The sequence below is a fragment of the Numida meleagris genome, chromosome 5, assembly GCF_002078875.1.
Source record: "Numida meleagris isolate 19003 breed g44 Domestic line chromosome 5, NumMel1.0, whole genome shotgun sequence".
NCBI classification, from domain to species: Eukaryota; Metazoa; Chordata; class Aves; order Galliformes; family Numididae; genus Numida; species Numida meleagris.
In genome coordinates, this window is record NC_034413.1 from 69401579 (window position 1) to 69422448 (window position 20870).

The following is a 20870-nucleotide window of genomic DNA, read 5'->3' on the forward strand; positions in this document are numbered from 1 at the left end:
GCCTCTGCATTTACGATATGGGAGTGAGATTTTCATTTTTACCATTTATTTCTTTATTTTTCCATGTCACGTTGCACAGTTAATGGAGGTTGGAGCTAATCTGAGTAATTGTTATGACAGGAGCTCAAAGCCTTTCACCGTATTTCCAGCAAACATATTTTTCCATTTTTTTTTGACTGTATACATAAAATCAAATTGAATTTTCATGGTCAGGTTTTCATATGGTTACTTTTAAATATTCTTTCTTTATAAAATTAACTCTTTCCACAGATAACTGCTTCTCTAGCAGCCAGCAAATCAATAATATACAGCAAAGCTGTTAACAAGGACTGAACGCTTACAGTAGTTATTACCTATTTATTTTCTTAATTTATGTATCAGATAACCTAAGAATGTTCTGTATCAGATGGCCCTGAAGTTCGTATAATCTCCATTATGAAAACTGTGACGGAATTATACTTTAGATTGTGTTTAATCCCAAAACACGGGTATGAAAAGAACAAATTTGTTCGTTGCTCTTGTGCTCTGATCCCGTTTTAAAGTCATTATATCGTTGGCCAGAAACTTCAAAATACTTGTAGCTCTATCATTTGGTAGCAATCAATGTGTGCCATTAGCCCTTTGAGTTTATTCGTATAAGTTCCGCATCATTTTTTCTGACAAATGTAAACATATACAGGGATGATTGTGAATCTGTTGTGTTACATTAGTGAGCAAGATCCTGCAGTGGCAAAGCAGACTGCTCTATGTTAATATCCTATTTTGTTGTGGCACTTGGTCTTGGGAGGTCTGAATGCTCTCTTGTAAGCACGTTTTGTGATCGTCTCTTTTTCTTCGGGTCTGTTATGTTAAATTTCCATGTTAGCTTCTTCTAGACCTTGATAGTTTCACAGGGAGCCAACAGGATGTCAGCCACTGTAGAGAAATGCCTGAGTTATAACCATGAACAATACCTGAAGCCACAGAGAGTTAATACCTGATCTTAAAGCTAACTACTCATCTTTGTACCAAAATACTAAAAACTGGTAAAGAATTTCATTGACAAAATCCAAATTATGACTTTTCTGCAGCAAAACAGATTTTGGAGGCAGATACTCTTATCCAGCAAGGCCTAAAGGCCAAATCCAAAATGTCCTTCACAGCTGCAAAACTGATACATTGAGCGTGTGTGGGATGGTATAATTTCTCTTTTCATTGGGGAAGGCTGAGTCTTTTAAAATCCTCATGAGGAACATCTCTCCTCTTTTATGTTTTACTTACTTGCTGCCTTGTTTCAGAATATAAAACGTAACCAGTTTGTGTAGGGTTGTCAGAACTTTGCGTGTTGAAACAAGACAACTGAAAAATAAATGCACCAATGACTTCTGGCCACTGAAAAGCAAAACAAAATTAAAAAAAAAACATCAAGTCTGGATTCATTTTTTCTAGATTTGTACTTGCTGAAGATGGGCGTGTTTTTCATTAGTTCCTCTTTAGACTGACAAAATGGATTGCTGTAATAATATTTCTTCACTTTCCATTATTAGAATGTAAGTTAGTAATATTCTGTACCCTAAGAAAGTTTTTGTTGATAGTGGTGGCATGATATTCTTCTCTGCAGGATAACTTGGCTCTTCTGTAGCATATGTTCACACCCAAAATTAGTTTCAAATTTAAAAATAGAAAAATCTGAATGTTTACGTTATTTTGCCTCCTAAGAAGGCCTGTCACATGCACACAGTTTTGACCTATTTTGCTTGCAAAGAAAGAAATTAATGTGGTGGAAGGCCTGAAAGCATGATGACTGCTGTATCTTTGTTAGGTCTCTGTCAAGTGATTACTGTTTTTATTAAGTTCTGACTGAGCAGTCAGAGCTGAGATTTAAAAAGAAATACAATTATTTCCAACATCTTTTTGATTGTCGTGTAGCTCAGTTTTGGTTTTTACCAAGATGCTTTCAGAGGTGCTGTACGTGTGCATACGTGCACATGTGCTTTCAAAGGTAGTCATCTGTTCTTGAAAAGGATGTGCTTTCTCCCTGCTTTCACTGGAAGTAAAAACCTCGATTGCTGTGATGACACTGTTAAACTGCAGCAATGGAGGATGTGTCACAGCTCAATCAGCTGCATTTTACCTGTCCTATGAGCAGGAAGGATATCTGATGCAAGGATTACAGCTTATGATTAGTTAACAGCATGCTAGTCCAAAAGGAAGAGTTCTGTTTCATGTGCTCTAAGTAATCGCTAGAATCCATGAATGTAAGTCAGGCTCTTTTCCCCATCTAGCCATGATACAGCTAAAGATTGTTTTATTACTGTAGATTCCTAGATAGCAGGCCTGAAAGGACTGCTTTGATCATCCAGCCTGGCAGTAAAAGCAACCACATGCAATAGGGTTGTGTCCTTCTGCATGCAGATCAGCAAGCCTGCCCTAGCTGGGGCATGGCCAGCTCATTAACTGAGGATGCAGAGACAAGTGCAGCGGCCTGGGCTCTGGAAGTTATTTGCTAATTAATAGTGAATTCACCCAAATAGCTGTCCTCTTCTAGGGTGGTTAAATTGTTGGGGTTTTCCAATCCTAAAAAAAAAGACAGCATCAAGGCCAATATAAATTAGGATTACATAAACCTAGTCCGTAATAAAACTATCGTTTGTAAAGTTCAAAATACTGTTGCACCAAAGGTAGTTGGATGGTATAAACTGATTCAGTACTAGGACAGTTTAAAGTACATAATTTTAATAAGGTCATTCTGTTCAGAACAGTTTTCTGGTTGTTGCAATGGAACTCCTTATTTACAACTAAGATGAAGATGTCTTTCTCAAGCCAGCATAGAGAATATATGATATTTACAGCAGTATTGTAGTGCTAGATACCAATACAAAAAGATAAGTTTGAAAGAAAAAAGATTTCCTTTATACATTGGGTAGCTTGTAGTAGATTGTTGAGTCACTCACATAAAAAGTCGAGTTTCATAAAGTATTCAATTCTAATTAGTGAGAGAAAGCTTCTTTTCAAAATGTAAAAACATTCCGAAAAAGCGATGAAACATTTCTAATTAGATGACACAGAAGAATCCCAGCTAACTCCTTTGATAGACAAATTAATAATTAGCAAATGATAACGAAATAAAACCTTATTTTAACTCTCTGTAGTTTGAAAACAATGCTTTGGAAGGAGCTAAACATTCCTGTTAGTTCTTAAAATACAAGACTGTGATTTGAGAGCATTTCCATTTCCAAATGTCTTGTAGGTTTTTCTGTGATAGAAAGAAAGCCTGGGAAGTGAGACTGGTATTTGTATTTATAATGACTTTGTTTTGTGGGTATTCTAACAGTTTGCAAACCTTTATGCCCAAAATCTGTCATCATCCCATAAGCAAGCATCCAGAGGCAGTCATTTCTCGGGGTCCTGTAAGTAGCCTTTCCCAGTAATACCTCCAATTGTTAAGCATATTTTAAGGGTCATTTAAGAAAAAACTTAGAGAGCATCTTTGCAGTATTAGACTGTCAAAATTTGATTTACTGGTTTTCTATCCACTTATTAATAAAGGGAAGGCTATATTGGTATTCATATCATATGTGATGGATCTGAATCCAGACTATTAGTATCTAATTTAATTTTCTTTAACCTTGTACCAAGTTTTCTGTATTGCCTAGAAAACTGTTAAACATTTTCAGCTGAGTGTGCAGTGAAGCTTCCAAAATGCAAGGTTCAAAAAAGTGAGACAGATGCATTAAAAATGGAAAACATACTTTCAGTATGTGAAAGTTAAGGGGAAATTTTTCATGGGGGGAGGTATTTGAGGGATTGGATTGAGGAAACAATTTGGTGTCATTTTACATAGTTCTCCAGCAAAATATTTTTAAGCATATTATAATGAACATGGACTGCAAAACAAATCTGAAAGGCATGTCTTGGCGTACAGAAAAAAGGATTAATTGATTTAGATGTGGAAAGTTGTGTTCCTCGTGGTAAGATAACATGAGTTGTCTGGAGTTATTACGAGATTACAGAGAAGAGGTATTTATTACACGGATTGATGAAAATCAGCCCTTTGGGTAGAATCCAGTGTCCAAAACATTTTGAATCTGCTCCAAAATCCAAATATTTTCTAAACCAATCTGAAGTGCTTTGGTTAGAGTACTTAGATACTGAAAAGCAAAATGGTACATCAAAAGAGGCTGTTTTTCAGTAGTTGAGTTGGAAGTCTCTGGTCTGGTCAGAACTGCAAAGGGTTGAGTCGTCAAAGGGATGCTCTGTTTGTCAGAGCATTGCTGGCCATGCTGATCCCTACTGGGATTATCATGTCTGTTTTCAATGACAGGACTTTGCAAATCCCGTAGAGCCGTTCCACTTCCCTCTGGTTGTCCTCTCATGCTGCAGCTTCTTGTCTAGGCTGTCTTAGCGTATAAAATGTTTTATAAATCCAGCCTGTGTCAGTGTTAGGGGGAAAAAGAACCAGACTCAGACTGTATTAAGTGAGTCTTAACCTCTTTTTCACTGCTATCTTCCTTAGCTCCGTTTTCTTTGTTTGACTGATAACCAGGTATGGGAAAATGCAGAGGGTGCCTTTTGTTGGATCAGGTGTGGAGGGGATTAACTCATTTGGGAGAAGTCTGCAGTGTGCTTAACTTTTCAATGGTGTTATGCTGTTAAATAAAGCACTTCAGTATTTGAGGTTTGTGAAGAATTTCTCTACCAGAATACTGATGGCAATCTCTTATTTTTGCAGTTTCTGCGTAGTAGAAATATGCAATGCTTACATTATATATGGGACTGCTCCTGAACTAATGCCTCCTGTTTTATTATGTTGGCCCACAACGTCAGAGTGAGATGTTGTTAGTATGGCAGTGGGGGTTGAACCTTCTCTCCAATATTGTGTTACATTTTATTGCCGTGTGACAAATGGCAGTAGAGGGGCAGTCTGACAAAATGACATCTGATGTGGAAATGCGTATGAAGCAACGGTGTGTCACCGAATTCTTCCGTGCAGAAAAAATTGCTCCCCTTGACATTCATCGATGATTGCTGAATGCTTATGGAGACCAAGCAGTGGATGCTAGCGCCAGTGGGTGGTGCATTTCAGCAGAGGCAACAGCAGCATGAAAGACCAACTGTGTTCCAGACGTCCATGCATAGTTGTCACTCCACAAAATGAATCATAGAATCACCAAGGTTGGAGAAGACCTCTAAGATCGTCCAGTCCGACTGTCCACCTATCACCATTTCCACTAAACCATGTCCCTCAGTACAACATCTCAATGTATCTTGAACACCTCCAGGGACGGTTGATCAGCTCATCTGCGTGGGTCAGTGGATTACGACCAGGGAACTGTGTACGGAGGTGAATATTGGCTTCAGTGTATTGGAAATGATGGTGGCAATGCTGGAATATTGCGAAGTTTCTGCCGGGTGAGTCCCACAAATGCTCACCCAAGCACAGAAAGAACACTGTATGCAAGTTTGTCAGGACCTGTTAAACAAGGCTGAAGGTGAAGGTTTCCTGGATTGCATTGTTACCAGTGATGAGATGGGATGTCTCCTCTAGGAGCCAGAGTCCAACACGGCAGTCCGTGGAGTGGCGGCATGTGAATTCCCTATCAGAGAAAAGGTTGAAGATGCAGCCTTCAGTGGATAAATTGATGTGCACTGCCTTTTGGGATAGGAAATGGGTGATTCTTCTGGATTTCCTGGAACCTGGACAAACCATCAGCTCTGCTCATTACATCATGACGCTGACTGAGCTGAAGGCTCGAACCTCCAGTAATCAGGCCAGAGTAGAAGAGAGCCTTTCTCCTGCAACACAGTAACGCTAGGCCCCATACCAGCTTGAGGGCCATGGACACCACTGCTAGTCTTGGCTGAACTGTCCTGCTACACCCACTGTATAGTCCAAATTTGGCACCTTCTGATTTCCATCTGTATGGGGCAGTGAAAGATGGATAGCATGAGCAACATTTTCCTTGCCATAACACCATCATAGCAGCTGTGAAACAGTGGATCACCTCTACTGGGGCAGATTTTTATGAGCGCAACGTGCACCCGCCTGTTCATCGCTGGCGAAAATGCAGAGCAAATGGTGGTGACTATGTTGAAAAATAGTGTTTTGTAGCTGAGAATTTGCTCTATCAAATAGTGTTATTGTGCTCTTTTTATCCATTGTCTATTTTATCCATTATCTATTTATTTCCATGGAAATAAATAGGAGGCATTACTTTCAAGGCAGCCAGCATATTTGATATTTTATTGCCTGCAGTTTGAGGCAATCCTTTCAGAACCGTGAAGTAATCTCACTTCTGTAAGTATTTTCATATAAATGCATAAAACCAACCTAGTTATGCACTGATTAGCTGTGTTCTTGCACGGAGCTTCCAGAGAGCCTTAGACTTCTTCCCTACAATTCATTGCACACAGAAACATCGGCGGGTCCTCACAGAGCCCCACTTGCACATGCACGTGGTAAATTGCAAGATAGAAGGTCAAACCCTGATAATGTGAATAGCATTGTTCTCTGTTTTCTGCTTAGGATGAGTGTGTTGTTTGAAGTATTTTTGTACCTGGGGGAAAAGGGATAATGTACATATGTCCTGATTCAGTTTTACGTTGTGCGTCGCTCAACTTTTTGTGTTAGTTTACAGTTTTTTAGCCTCTAATATTTCTCAGGAAAAAGTCATGCAAATAATAAACTTGGATGGAAGGTGTATGATTGGAGCAGCCATTGTATTCCGGTCCATTCCACCGAGTAAAAATATTTGAATATTCTCCACAGAAAAGGCAGCTACATGAATTCTTTTGCTTCTCTTGGTACTGTTTCAAGCTGTGCGCAGTACAGAGAAGTGGTTTAGCTGATAAGTATTGCGGTGGTGATAGAATGGGATGTTAGCTGATGCGGGGCACTGTAGAACCAGTAGAAATATAAGGTTACTTCAAAGTGTCTCTTGCTGTTGGTGCAAAAAAGAAAGTGATGTTTTTTTTTCATGTAATGGATCCAGTGTAATTGCCCTAAATAGCAACATGAGCCACAGTAAGGCTGCGCGAAGGGATTAGCAACCCTCTCTGCAGTATGTGCTTCCAGTATTTTATATACGTATTTTCTGATTCAGATTTTACTGTATTACAGAAAGTTAATTCTCAATAAAAAAACAGGGAAATTATTTACCTTTTTTAGCCTTACATGAGACCTGTAATAGATCTGCCAGTACACCATTCAACAATAATGCTGAAAGTTGAAGCTAAATTCTGCCTTGCTTTCGATGAAATGTCGTCTGTTACCTTCTTAATCTTTAATCTTTAGATTTCAGCCCTCAGCCAAGGGATATGTGCAGCTGGCTCCTTCCCAGTCCACATTGGTTTGAAAACATTCTTCTTTTTTTATTTAGCATTTTGAAATTTACATTTATAGGTGGCACATCTAAAGAGAATGTACTGTACTTAGAGTGTTTTCGAGGACTGTATGTCTCTGTAGCCTTCTTGAGGGAAAGCTGCTGTTACTGGTAAATGTAGATGCATCATGTTGTTTGTACTGCTGCTGTAGAAATGTAGGATCCTTGGACTTAATGTTCCACTTCTATCTCAAAAAACCTCTTCTTAATAAAATCTGTCAGATCTGTAGTAATGTCTACTGTGTTTTTAAATGTCAGCATAACACTAGTTTTAGGAATAGGACAGAATGGACATGCAATTCCAAATAAAACCCATTACTGTCATTACTACAATAGTCATCGGTGCCATTTTCTTTTATGTTTTATTGATTTCTTGTATGTACTATTTAGATAAAATATTCCATGTTTGTCTTCCCTTAATAAAACTTCCAGTCTTGAAAGTGAAATCATGTCTTGTCTATTTGGAAAACTTCTTTGAAGAATACCACGCTTTGTTTAATCCTGAAATACACTAATGAAAATCTACTCAAACAGTATAATAATTTGGGGGGAAGTTACTATTTATGATGCTCAGGTTTGTTTCCTAGGAATACTGAGATCAGTACAGAAAAACATGAAGATTCCAAAACTAGATTTGGGTTAAGAAAGTTGCTAACTTTTTCCTGTTTGTTATATAAGTGTTTGTTAGTTTTTGTTATGAAATTATTATTTTGATCTGATCTAAATGTAACATTTTTCCATTTTTACTGATATTATCAACCCTAGAAGCAGATTCCTTCACATTAAATTTGTTCCATTTTATAAACAATTTTTAAAGGGCATTAATAAAGCTAGTCATCTGTTGATAATTTTGAATAGAAGCATATGTGAAACTATTCAGTTAAATGATACATCCCTTAGTTCACCCAAACTGTACTTTAACTATTTAATAGCAGTTCCATTGCCTTGGATTTTAAGACGTAGTTCAGTTGCATCCACATATAAATAGAATATGTTAGCCAGATTGTATTTTTATCTTAAACCATGTTTTGATGGTTTCATTGACATTTGAAATTTTGGTTCTAAGCTCTTTAAATGGATGTAGCTGTATTCCTCTTCATGCGTTACTGAACTGGACTGACAGACTTCAGAAAAGGGCTGATGTGTTTTCTGTGTCTGTGTTTTTCAGGCTGTTTTATTGGAGCCAGGAAGTCATGAAAGAAACTCAAGAAGAGAGCTTGGATAATGAACAGAAGATAAAAAGAAAACAAAAAGAATGTGGCATATAAAGGGTATAATACCTGGAGGTATTAGATCTGACTCATATTTATAAAAATGAGACGAGCTTTCACAAAATACAAGTTATCTTAGTCAACAAGCTTGGAACCATGCTGTTGAACTAGAAATTCTCCTTTTCCCCATTCTCCTTTCTGACAGGTAACAAAGGATTGGTGAATTATGATTTTCCCAAGTTGGAAGCACTAATTTTTATCTATATAGTTCGTCCTTATGAATATATAAGGAGTTAAACATTGCATATTTAATGTGGATTATAATGGGAAACTGACTCATTAACAAAAATGGCCACTTTTAAGGACTTGGTTTCAAACTGAGCTGGAGCCTCCCAATGCACTTTGTACAATTTGGGGAAAGATGTACTGAATGGCCTTCTTTGGGAGGCCATGATGACATGTAGTACAAGGATATCATCTTACTGTTGATATCTTTGAAGACTCATAAACAGAAACAGAAAAATGAATGGTGGAAAGGAGTGTGACGGAGGGGACACGGATGGAGGGCCACCAGCTGTGCAAGTTCCCGTTGGTTGGCAGCGACGGGTGGACCAAAGTGGAGTGCTCTATATCAGGTATGGTTATCTAAAGTGGTTACTGTTTTTGTTTGCATTGTGTAGTTTTGCCAGAACATGTGGTAGACGAGTAACTTGGCTAGTTTTTATACTCAAAGAGTTTGAGGGCTTAATCTTTTGGAAGTGCTAGATCATTCATTCTGTTGATATTAATGGAGTCCACTTGAGTTACGCCATTTGCATGCCTGTAGCACGTACTCTGTCATTACAAATCTAATATTACTCGGTCTTGAAAATTTGATATCCTTACTATACATTTTGCTTTAGGCACGAATAGTTCTTTATTACTTATTATCGTCATGTGGATTTTAAAGCTGAGCAGTAGCAGATTTAACCTTACTTAATACCTCTATTATTGAAGCCTTTTACAGTGAAACTAGCCAGAGGATTTCTTAGGTCACACCTGAGATTGATGAGAAATTTCTCTCATTGCCTTTTCCTTGCTCAGCACCGGCTTTTTGTAAGACCATTTGCTGATGAAGTTCAAAGGAATGACCAGGCATTCAAACAATTCATGGCAGATAAGATAGAGTGGGACTTTCTTCTGCCAGCAACAGGCCTTCAGCTCAGTTTGTGTGGTGCCATGCAGCTTTATCCTGAAGTTCAGTAACTCTTCTTTGCAGTCTCTTTGGGGTTTATGTTCCAGTTCTCCGTTGCGCTTTTGTGGTTTACTTATTCTCTTCTGAAAGGAAATTGAATGGTCTAACTATACTCAGTAGCCGTAGAAATGATCAGTCCATTTTAAAACCCATGAAGGTTCTTTGCACAACATCACTGACTTTCCTCGGTAGGACTGACTTCTACGGATTCCTCCCATTTCTAATGTAGAAAAAAACCAACAGGAATGCAAGCCTAAAACCAAAGTTTTAGATATTTTATTTATTTTCCGAGGCTACAGAATTTTTTGCTTCATCCTGGAGCAGTCTCAAAGAAATGTATTGAAATTACTATTAAATGAGTGTGTTCAGACGAACGTACTGCAAATTAAATCTTATTGGAAAAAGATCAAAGTTAGCTTTAACAAAATGTAGGTACATCAGGTTTACATCACATTAATCTAAACGATTATCAATTTATTACTATCTTAAACTTATTCCACTCTTCTCTGATTAAAATAACCACTTTTATATATTAACAATCTGAAATTCTTTAATGAGTCTCAGCATACTCCAATTTCACACTAAACCACCATAAAAGATCAAATACATTCCAGGATTTCTTGTTTATATTCTCAGTTGGCAGAATCAAACAAAACCCATGTCAGTGATACGCATGTCAAAGATAAATGGCCTTCCCCTTGTATTTCTCATTATAGCTATAATTTACTGGGCCTCTGCCTCAGTTAAAAATCAATGAAAGAAAGAGTTGTTTGGTTTGTGGTGTGTTTTGTTGAGTTTTTTTTCCCCTTTCATTGTTGTATCCAGACATCAGGACTTAAAATTCTTTGGTATTTTTATATGCCTAATGAGCCCACCTGTTTTTGAATTTTATTTTCTACAGCTGGAAGATGCAGGGCAAAAAGGTCTTAAAACATGCTTAGAAACTAGTAAATTTGTTTATAATTCTGATAGTTATTTGCTCTTCTGTCTCCTTTTTTTTAATGTATATGCATTTTTTTGTTCGTGAGAGCTTTCTTAATATTTCTATCCTGAATCACCTTATGAGAAACACTGTTTTTATTCCACTTGACTCTGTTAATCAAGCTTACCAGTTGTCTTTTTCGATTTGAGGAAGCTCAAATTGGTATTATTTCTGCCCCCTTTCCAAGTTTTGTCCGTGTATTTTCTTTCCCTTTAATCCAATAGTTAGTTTGCTGGAGTTCCTCTGTAAGCCATTCTGATTCAGGGACTTGCTCATCCACATTCTTAGTTGGTGAAAGGCATGGAGTGGGAAGTGAAGGTTGGAAGGGATGAATGTCATCTAATCCAGCCTCCTGCTCAACGTGGCGTGTGAGCAGCACTCGATCAGGTCAGTTGCTGGTGGTGTTAGCTGCGTCTTCAAGGATGAACTTCCCCTTAACTCTCTAGAGAAGCTGCTGTTGAGCTGCACGGCGCTTCTGAAGAAACAACCACCCTGAAAATATTCACAGCGTTTATTGAAGGAAAGGAAGGTCAAACAGTATTGACTCAAAAGCTATCCAAAGGAAAATTAGTGTATATATTAAGAATAGATGATCCCATCTGAATAATGACTCATTGTATTTGTGCTTCCTTATAAAGCTTACATGCTTTTCTGTCAGCTGTCAACAGTTGCTTTGAGTTAAATCTATTAATTAGTTTTTATTGCCAGGTGAAAGCACGGAGAGTATCAATGCTTTCTTAGTAAAACAGGGCTGCTTGGAGATAATCTCTTCTTCAGGTTACTGTATGCGAGTAGTCATCAATGGAAGAAACTGAGAAAAGGTCTTTAATAGCAGGTAGACATTCCATAACTGTCAGTAACCGATGCAAATATGTAATTTGTTCTCTCTTATTTCTTTGGAGTCTTAAAACCCCTGGATGTCTAGAGTGACAAGAAAACCTTCATAGTTTCTTACAAAGGAAGCTGTAGATTATCCTTTGCAGTACAGAAGCGTGAGGAAATTTGTTCACACAAAAGATGGTTTGCAGTTACGTAGGGCTATGCAGTCCTAGTCCTACTAGTAACTGCAGCAGACATGATTTCTGACATGAATCAGTAGGGCTGTTCTGCATACCCAGATTTCATTGCACGTGCCCACTCTTTCTGCCCAGGAACGCAGCAGAAACAGAAAAAAAAAAAATGGGCCTTTTCTTCATTTTGGTATTTCAGTGGACAAATAACTGTGCATATACATGCAGCAGATATGATGAATCCTGTAATGCCACAGGTTCAGTGGGCTGCTCTGTGTGCTCCTGGTAAGCATGAGTTATCCAGAGCTTGCTTTACACCATCTGTGGCCTGTGCAGTAGGTATGTACCTTATGGGTCTGTTGTTTCCAGACTCCGCTATCTCCTTGCACCTGTACCTGCGTTTCCAAGTAAATTGTGCACCCGTAAAGGTTACTAAAAACTACTTCCTTCTAGAAAGAACTTTGATGGCATAGCTTTACCAGGTTCTAGAGGGCACCCCAGAGGCCGGTGGGCACGGCCCCGAGCTGCTGGAGCTCAGGGAGCACTGGGACACTGCTCTCAGCCATAGGGCTCAGGTGGGGCTGTGTGGAGCTGGGGGTTGGACTCATTGGCCTCTGGAGGCCCTACAAACTTGGGATGTTCTATGAAACAATTGGTAGCCATGGCTTCTGGATAAGTTTAGATGCTGCACATCAGTGATTGTGTTGTGGCATTTTCACCTGTGTGTGATTCTGTGAAAGAGAACTCATGTGGTCCAGGCCGAAGGAGCACTGATAAGCAAACTGGCACGAGATCTTAGTCCTTGCTGCTCAGCAGGCCTCTTTTTTTTTTTTTTTTTAACCACTGCAAGTAAAATGACATCCTAACTCCAGAGCATATTCCCATAGATGCCATTTGAAATGAGCTTCTTAAACATCACAGAACTTGTGGTGTGTAGTTGGCAGATGTAGTCTGTAGAGCAGATGGCCAGTCTGCAGCTCTCCTGTGGGAAGTCGTGGCACCCCCAGGTGAGGACCTCACCTGTGCAGCATGGCTGCTCTGGCGTGCTTGCTGAGATCAGTTGCTAAAGGTTTGGCTCTCTGGCCTGTAAATCATTTTTCTTCACGCTTCTACCAAGATTTTTAGATTGCCTTTTACTTTGTTTATCCTCAAATGTCAGTGTCACACATATTCGACCTAAGTGATTCTCTCTAAAATAACCATTCTAGGCAGATCTGGCAAATAAATTACTGAAATTGTTAACATAACTTTAAATGACATTTGCAGATGTTGCTTTATAGATGACTAAGTTCTTGTTGTGCAGAATTAGTTGTTTATACATTAGGTTTTAAGTATGGAAGTTCATCATAGTTTGGAATTTTGACTCTTGGCTGTTTTCATCATCCAGACTCTTCCACTTAAGTTGTTTTCGTTACAGTAAGGGCTTTTTACAGCTGCCATTAAGGACCAGTGTTTCAGCCAGTCCTCACAAACTGTTGTTTTCTTTTCCCGATGAACAGTTTGGATGGCGAAGTAATAAAGAGCAATGTGAAAGTTAGAGGCTTCTGACGTGAGAACTTCTTTCACCTTATGAATTAGTGATTTTGCCATAACAGAATTTCCAGTGTCCTATTTTTGGATATGGAGATAATGATTTTCTGGTGGGAGCTAGAGAAATCCAAGTACAGTTTATCAGAAACTCCCTGGACTGTCTTCTGAGTGTAATATTTCTCACTTTCACTGGGAAGGTTGAAATTACAGCTGAATAAACTGCACTGTTTGTGCAACTAACAGACCCAGCCACAACAGCTGTGGTACTATTCTCCCTTTTCTTTATGAGTTTTCATATACTTCTTCTTTTCTTTTTAAATTAGGTTCCAGTCCTAGAAAGTAGAAGTGACTGTCGTGCCCCGATAGAACTGCAGGGATGGGGATATGGGGGGGGAGGTGTGTGGGGTCTGCCCTCTGCTTGTGTGTTGCCCTTTATAGGAGAGAAGATGGAGAAATTCATCTTAGTGTTGTTAGGCAATAGTTAAAGCTTTCAAGCACAATTGTAATGTGAGTAGTAAATATCACTGATCTCAGTTGCTTTCTTTGCACGTTTGTTTCTCTGTAGTAAAATCTTTCATTAAAATGTTGCTTCTTTTTTTCACTCTTTTTGGTAAGTATCTTCTCAGTTCTTGGCTTAAAAGCAAGAAGTACTGTGAAACTAAATATGAAATCTTAGTTTGTATCAAATTCTGTGTATGCGAGCTGTTAGAATGGAGGATAGAAGTCATGACCCGTCAAATAGCTTGAATTTATTATTTCTGTTTCTTTACAGTCCCAGTGGGTCTTTGCTATCCTGCTTGGAGCAGGTGAAGACTTACTTGCTGACTGATGGAACCTGCAAATGTGGCCTAGAATGTCCTCTTGTTCTTCCCAAGGTAAAAAAGTAATAATTTTCAATGTCTGTAATTTAATCTTTGTCAGCTATGTCAGCTGATGTGCAGTGCCGTGACTTAAATTCTGTTCTGATCACATATAGAATGCAAACCGTTCAATGAATCTCCTCTCTGCCTTCTCCCTGCGTGGAGACTCGATTTTTGTGGTGATTGAATGTTTTCCTATTAAACTGGCAACTTAGCATCAACAGCAACGTGTTAATGTGTGAGATTCAGACACGGTAGCTTCAGCAGGAGTTGGTTTCTGGAAAGCTCCTAACCAGCTGCAGGGGGTAGGTTCATACGATGTGTTTTAGAGCAAACATATGTAGGTGTAGTTGGTATTAGGAAATGTAGTTTCCTTGATAATTCCAGAAAGTGAAAAACCCTGAATATAGTAATAGTAATTTAGTAATTATTTTCAATGTTGGAATTTTTACACTCAGGTCTTTAATTTTGATCCTGGAGCTGCTGTGAAGCAGAGAACTGCTGAAGATGTTAAAGCGGATGAAGATGTCACCAAGCTATGCATACATAAAAGAAAAATTATTGCTGTGGCTACACTTCATAAAAGCATGGAAGCACCGCATCCTTCACTAGTTCTAACTAGTCCTGGTGGTGGAACAAGTGAGTAATAGCATGCAAAATCATTTAGCTAACTAATTTTACATATATAATTACTGTACAAAAACACCCCCGAAAGCCTTACATATCTGTGATTGCAATAGTAAACAGATTCAAGTTAAAAATGGAAGCAGTAATTAGAGAGATGTAGGTAGAGAGAAAATGAATCTAAAAAGCAGGTCATCCCAGACTAAGAGCATGATTTTCTTGGAAAAGATATCAGATTGTTCTAGACAAAGAAAATACATTAGCTCTCATCTTTTGGAACCGTAGTAATATGTCTGATATTCTGTCACATGGGAAATTAGGGAAGCTGAATAAAGTGATTATAAAGGGATTAGGATGTGGCTAAGGACTTGGCTAAATGGGAAATTGTATTGCAAGGCAGAATATACAACTAAAAATCTCCACTGTAATTTCTCAAGGATTATTTTGGGAGACCGACCTGGATTAGCATTTTAATTATCCAGATCAACAAAAGTCAAGTAATTTTGTTGATGGATGAAGCTGATGAGTATTATTTGAAACAAAAGAAGATCAAAACATTTTGGAAAATTGGAGGATCGTTGACACCTGGAGTGAAAGAAAAGTTACAGCAACAAATCCTGTTAATTGTAAGGTTACTCACCTGGGGACTAGAGAAAAAAAAGCTATTAGCCGTAAATTATTGAGAAAGAAGACCTAGATATACCAGCTGATCAAAGATGCCTGTGAGCAGTACCAGGTGGCAGTATGGTGCAGATCAATGTGATTCTGAGACAGAGAGGTACAAATGTCTTTCTGTGCTAGCTGCCTTCCTGTGCTACTGTTCTTGCTAGAGGCACTCGAGTTTAAATAGAGCAGAGGCTCTTCTGTTAGGGAAGTGCAGAATCTGTTTCACAAAAGTCATCTGAAAGTGTGTAGCTTGCTGAGCCTCGCAAAATTGTGACTGAAAGGGGATACCAATTGCTGTCAATAAGGACATCAGGAGATCAGGAGAATAAAGACTACCAGAAGACAAAGCTACTTAAGCTAAGGTACAAAGTTAGTACTGATAGAAATAGCTACAAAAACAGAGTTGCATGGAAACTTAAACTGAAAATTAGGTATTTTCTGAGGATTACAAGTACAAGAAAAGGTCTGAAGCAAGTCTTACAAATCCAAGCATTTAGGACAAAGGAGGAAAGTTACTTTTAATACAGAGCTCTTAAAGATTATGGCTATGTGCTGTGATGCCTACAACTTCAAGGAAACAACCCTTGATAATTACCCTCTGCAGCCTGAATAAAAGTGAAAAACGTAATGGACATATAAATAATAAATTTCAAATGTGTAGACAATATTAAGGCAACGGTGATATTCATAATAGTCAAGTACTGTTGCACTTTCAAATTATTTATGCTTTTAAATCTTTGTTTAAATTATTGTTTTGTAACGTAGGCTTGTTTTTAGACCGAACCGTACAATTTCCCAAGTTACTATGCATTTTCCTTACTAATTTTTTATTATTATTGTCTATTTGTGGTACTTAAAATAGATTTATATTTAAAAAATAAGAAAGCAAAATGAAGGAGGGGAAAACAGATAAATATTTAAGACATGACTCTTACTTATTTCTACCTTCTCCGTTGATCAGAATTTTGTTCTCTCAAGGAAGAAGAAAATTTCCCAATAAATTGCCTCCGTCAACAAAATACTGTTTCTTTTATGCACACGTTTGTCCATTTGTTTAGGTCCAGCATTACACGTGAGGGTTCTTGTACATTTTAATGTTCCAGTTCAGTCTTGAGATTTGTCCCCGGAATGGGACTTTGTTGATAGTTTGAGAAAGATAACGTGTATGTTTCTGTCATGACGTGGCTGGTTCAGCAAATAGGATGAAGGCAGGATTCTCAGTGCCATCTGTCTTCTATGGCCGGAGAGAAGGAAAGAAGGGAACTGAGTCCTTGCATGTAGGGGAATTTAGAGGTACCTCTGAATTCATTTGAACATGAACTCTTTAGCTCGCTGCTCAAGCTTAAGTTTGCATATTTAGGGGCTGCATGCCAAGAATGCAATCATTTTCCTTCACTGAGTTCACGCTGCAAACTGAATTACAAATCCCCAGAGCAGTAAAACTGGCAGAAAGTCCACCAGACTTGGAGCTGCCTGTGAGGGTATTCTTAAAGTAAAACACTGAAGAAATATTTATTTATTAATCAGAACTGATACTGATGGGCAGAAAAGGGAAGCGGTCTTTGTGTGTTGGAAGGTCGAGTCTCAACACTGAAGTTTACAGTAATTAATTTTTTCCTTATCGTAGGGGTTCAAATGTGTGCATATCCCCAAATCTTTATCCTGAAAACAAATATAAGAGATAGAGCCCATTCTTAAATTTATTATCTTGATAGTGAAGAAATCTTTTTCCAAAAGCCTTAATTCAGTGAAATGCTGCAAGACACTGTATAATGCACTCACCTTTTTAGCAAAGCGGTTCCTAGGAACAGATTTACTCAGAGGACTGGAACTTGGTGCCAGCAGTGCCAGTGAGTGACACAGAGCAGTGGGTATGCTGCACCCTGCCTTGATCAGCCACATCCTCTCAGATCTATGCAATTAAGTGTTTTGCTGAATAGAAATCAATGTCAAAGTAGTGGGGTGCATTTTCCTATTCATCTTTATCAGGCACAACTTGTTGGGCAGGACTTCTTTTCGCTAGAGCGAGGAGAAATTAACCTAAACCCTTCTTGGGCCTTGTTCCTCCTGTACTCAATAGATGGTGCCAGAGGTTCCTTTTCGCTGTGATAGTGATAGACTGCTCCTCCTGCCAGCTCTTCTAGCTGGTGCTGTAGCTGAAGTGATGATGCTGGACATGCAGGAGTAGGACACTGGAGATGATGTTTAGAGAAGGGCAAGAAAAAAATGTAAATATATTGAAGTTTGGAAAGGACAGTGCTGAAATATGTTTTAAGTGGGTAGCAAGTGTGCTTAAATCCTGAGAACAACAAGATCTAAAGTTGTCTGTATTTATTCAGGTTTTATATGGGAAATGGAGTTGTGGTCTATTCATCTGTGCTCTGCAGTAGGGTAGTCTGCACCATTCCAGCAACAGTTTGGTGATTTAGGTATTACTTCTGTTTAAGCGAAAGTTTAGCCAAAAGGCTTTTATGAATGATTTCACACACAATATTTGTGCACTGAAATGTGTGATACCGGATTTCAAAATAGTAACTGTTGTGTTTTTAATATCAGGTGCAACTCCGGTAGTTCCTACTCGAGCAGCAACTCCAAGATCAATGAGGAATAAATCACATGAAGGAATTACAAATTCTGTGATGCCAGAATGTAAGACTCCTTTCAAGTTGATGATAGGGGCATCTAATGCCATGGGTAGGCTTTATGTGCAAGAAATGGCTGGAAGCCAGCAACAAGAACTTCATTCTGTCTATCCTAGGCAGAGATTGGGTAGTAATGAACTTGGACAGAAGTCTCCATATCGTGGCAGTCATGGTGGGATGCCCAGTCCAGCTTCATCAGGATCACAGATATATGGAGACGGCTCAATCTCTCCTAGGACTGACCCACTTGGAAGCCCTGATGTTTTCACAAGGAACAATCCCAGTTTTCATGGAGCACCCAACTCAAGTCCTATTCATATGAACAGGACGCCTCTGTCTCCGCCATCAGTAATGCTACATGGTTCTCCCATACAGTCATCCTGTGCAATGGCTGGAAGGACTAATATACCTCTTTCCCCAACCTTGACCACAAAAAGCCCTGTAATGAAAAAACCCATGTGTAATTTTTCAAGCGGTATGGAAATACCACGAGCAATGTTTCACCATAAACCACCCCAAGGTCCACCTCCACCTCCTCCACCGCCTTCTTGTGCTCTTCAGAAAAAGCCATTAACATCAGAAAAGGATCCACTTGGCATACTTGACCCTATTCCTAGCAAACCAGTCAATCAGAATCCTGTTATCATTAACCCAACTACTTTCCATTCAAATGTCCACTCTCAGGTACCCGTGATGAATGTAAGCATGCCTCCTGCTGTCGTCCCTTTGCCAAGTAACCTTCCTTTGCCAACTGTAAAACCTGGTCACATGAACCATGGAAGTCATGTTCAAAGAGTTCAGCATTCAGCTTCTACTTCCCTGTCTCCTTCACCAGTGACATCCCCAGTTCATATGATGGGATCCGGGATTGGAAGGATCGAGGCTTCTCCCCAAAGATCACGTTCTTCTTCCACATCATCAGATCATGGAAATTTCCTGCTGCCTCCAGTAGGACCGCAGTCATCTTGTACTGGTATTAAAGTTCCTCCCAGGTCCCCACGGTCAACAATAGGGTCGCCAAGACCGTCTATGCCATCTAGCCCCTCCACCAAGCATGATGGACTTAATCAATACAAGGACATCCCTAACCCATTAATTGCTGGAATGAGTAATGTATTAAATCCTCCAAACAATGCAGTTTTTTCTACTGCATCGGCTGGAAGCGGTTCTTTGAAGAGTCAGCCTGGTTTGCTGGGAATGCCTTTAAATCAGATCTTGAACCAGCACAATGCTGCCTCTTTTCCAGCAAGTAGTTTACTCTCAGCAGCAGCCAAAGCACAGCTAGCAAATCAAAATAAACTTGCTGGTAACAACAATAACAGCAGTAGCAGTTCTGGACCTGTTGCCAGCGGTGGCAACAACGAAGGACATAGCACTTTAAATACCATGTTCCCTCCTGCTGCCAATGTGCTTCTACCAACGACAGAAGGGCAAAGTGGTCGAGCAGCACTGAGAGATAAATTGATGTCTCAGCAAAAAGATCCTCTGAGAAAAAGAAAGCAGCCAACCACCACAGTGTTGAGTTTGCTGAGACAGTCTCAGTTGGAGAGTTCTGGAGTTTCCAAAGCTGGATCTGATTTAATAAGAAAGCAAAGTCAAAGCTCATTTCCCATCAGCTCTATGTCCCAGTTACTTCAGTCCATGAGTTGTCAAAGCTCTCACATGAGCAGCAATAGTACCACCAGTTGTGGGAGCTCAAATACTGTTTTACCTTGCTCTGGTAACCAGATGCATTTTGCAGACACCAGTATGAACTCTGGCACTCTTCAGAACTCACTGGCACAGAGTTTACCATTACGAGGGGAAGGTATGCACTGCCAGAACACAAACACTAACTTTGTCCATGGTACTAGCCCCGCCACCACCAACCATCTCGCGGGTTTAATAAATCAGATGCAGGCTAGCGGGAACTGTGGGATGCTCAGTCAGTCAGGAATGGCTTTAGGAAATTCATTACATCCGAACCCACCTCAGTCAAGAATCCAGGCATCCTCCACTCCAGTGATACCAAACAGCATTGCTAGCAGCTGTAATCAAACAAGTCCTGAAGCAGGTATGTTTCCTTTTAAAAGGATACCCCTATGTTTGACTGTTTGGAAATATATGGTGACTGTTTTGAAATGGGTTCCTTTTACTCATCTACTTTCTAAATTTGAGTTTACCAGTCTGAAAAGTATGCCTATTTCATGCTAATATCCAGATGCTCAAAAATAAAACAAATAAGAAGAAACATCGGTAGATTAAAATATATCTCCCTTTTCCTAAACAAAATCATCTTGACCTCCTTCCTGTTACAACTCTTCCGAACTTCCACATGCTCTTCACAAATAAAATCCGTGCACTTTTGTACACACCTAGACCTCAGTTCTCGTCTCTTGCCCAAATAAATTTTTTCTGGATCGTGCTGTGCTACTTCAACCCTGGGAGGCTATAGCTAACCTAGTAGTTCGTGTGCAGGCTGTACGGGTGTTCCTTACTGCTTGCATTAAATAGTCGAGTGTTGTCAGAGATTGGAGCAGATACTAGAAATATAAAAAGTTTTCAAAATAACCTTTTTTGGAGGCAGAACAGGGGCTGCCAAGTCTGTGTTTGCCTTTGTCATGGTAATTTTGCTATGCTGGTGATTAAATGGTTGAATAAATTGTATATGCAGTTGGAAGAGTGTAGCGAGATTTCCTGATTTATTCATCAGTGAAGACTTTGAGAGGAAGCAAGTCTGCCGCTGTTACTATCTTCATCCTCTTTAATGG

At 39.2% G+C, this 20870-nt stretch overlaps 1 protein-coding gene across 7 annotated transcripts in view; it reads left to right on the top strand.

The window, feature by feature from the left end:
• The window catches only part of MBD5 (methyl-CpG binding domain protein 5), a 130025-nt gene that overhangs the window by 80038 nt on the left and 29117 nt on the right, over positions 1–20870 (top strand). For 4 of the 7 annotated variants that reach the window (XM_021398022.1, XM_021398026.1, XM_021398027.1 and 1 more), the window contains exons 6-9: positions 8530–9207; positions 14101–14203; positions 14647–14827; positions 18035–20173. In XM_021398022.1, the coding sequence (XP_021253697.1) occupies positions 9095–9207; positions 14101–14203; positions 14647–14827; positions 18035–20173 (2536 nt within the window). In that variant the 5' untranslated portion in view covers positions 8530–9094. The remainder of the gene's footprint in view (positions 1–8529; positions 9208–14100; positions 14204–14646; positions 14828–18034; positions 20174–20870) is intronic. The other 3 variants (XM_021398024.1, XM_021398023.1, XM_021398025.1) reach the window with 3 other exon arrangements.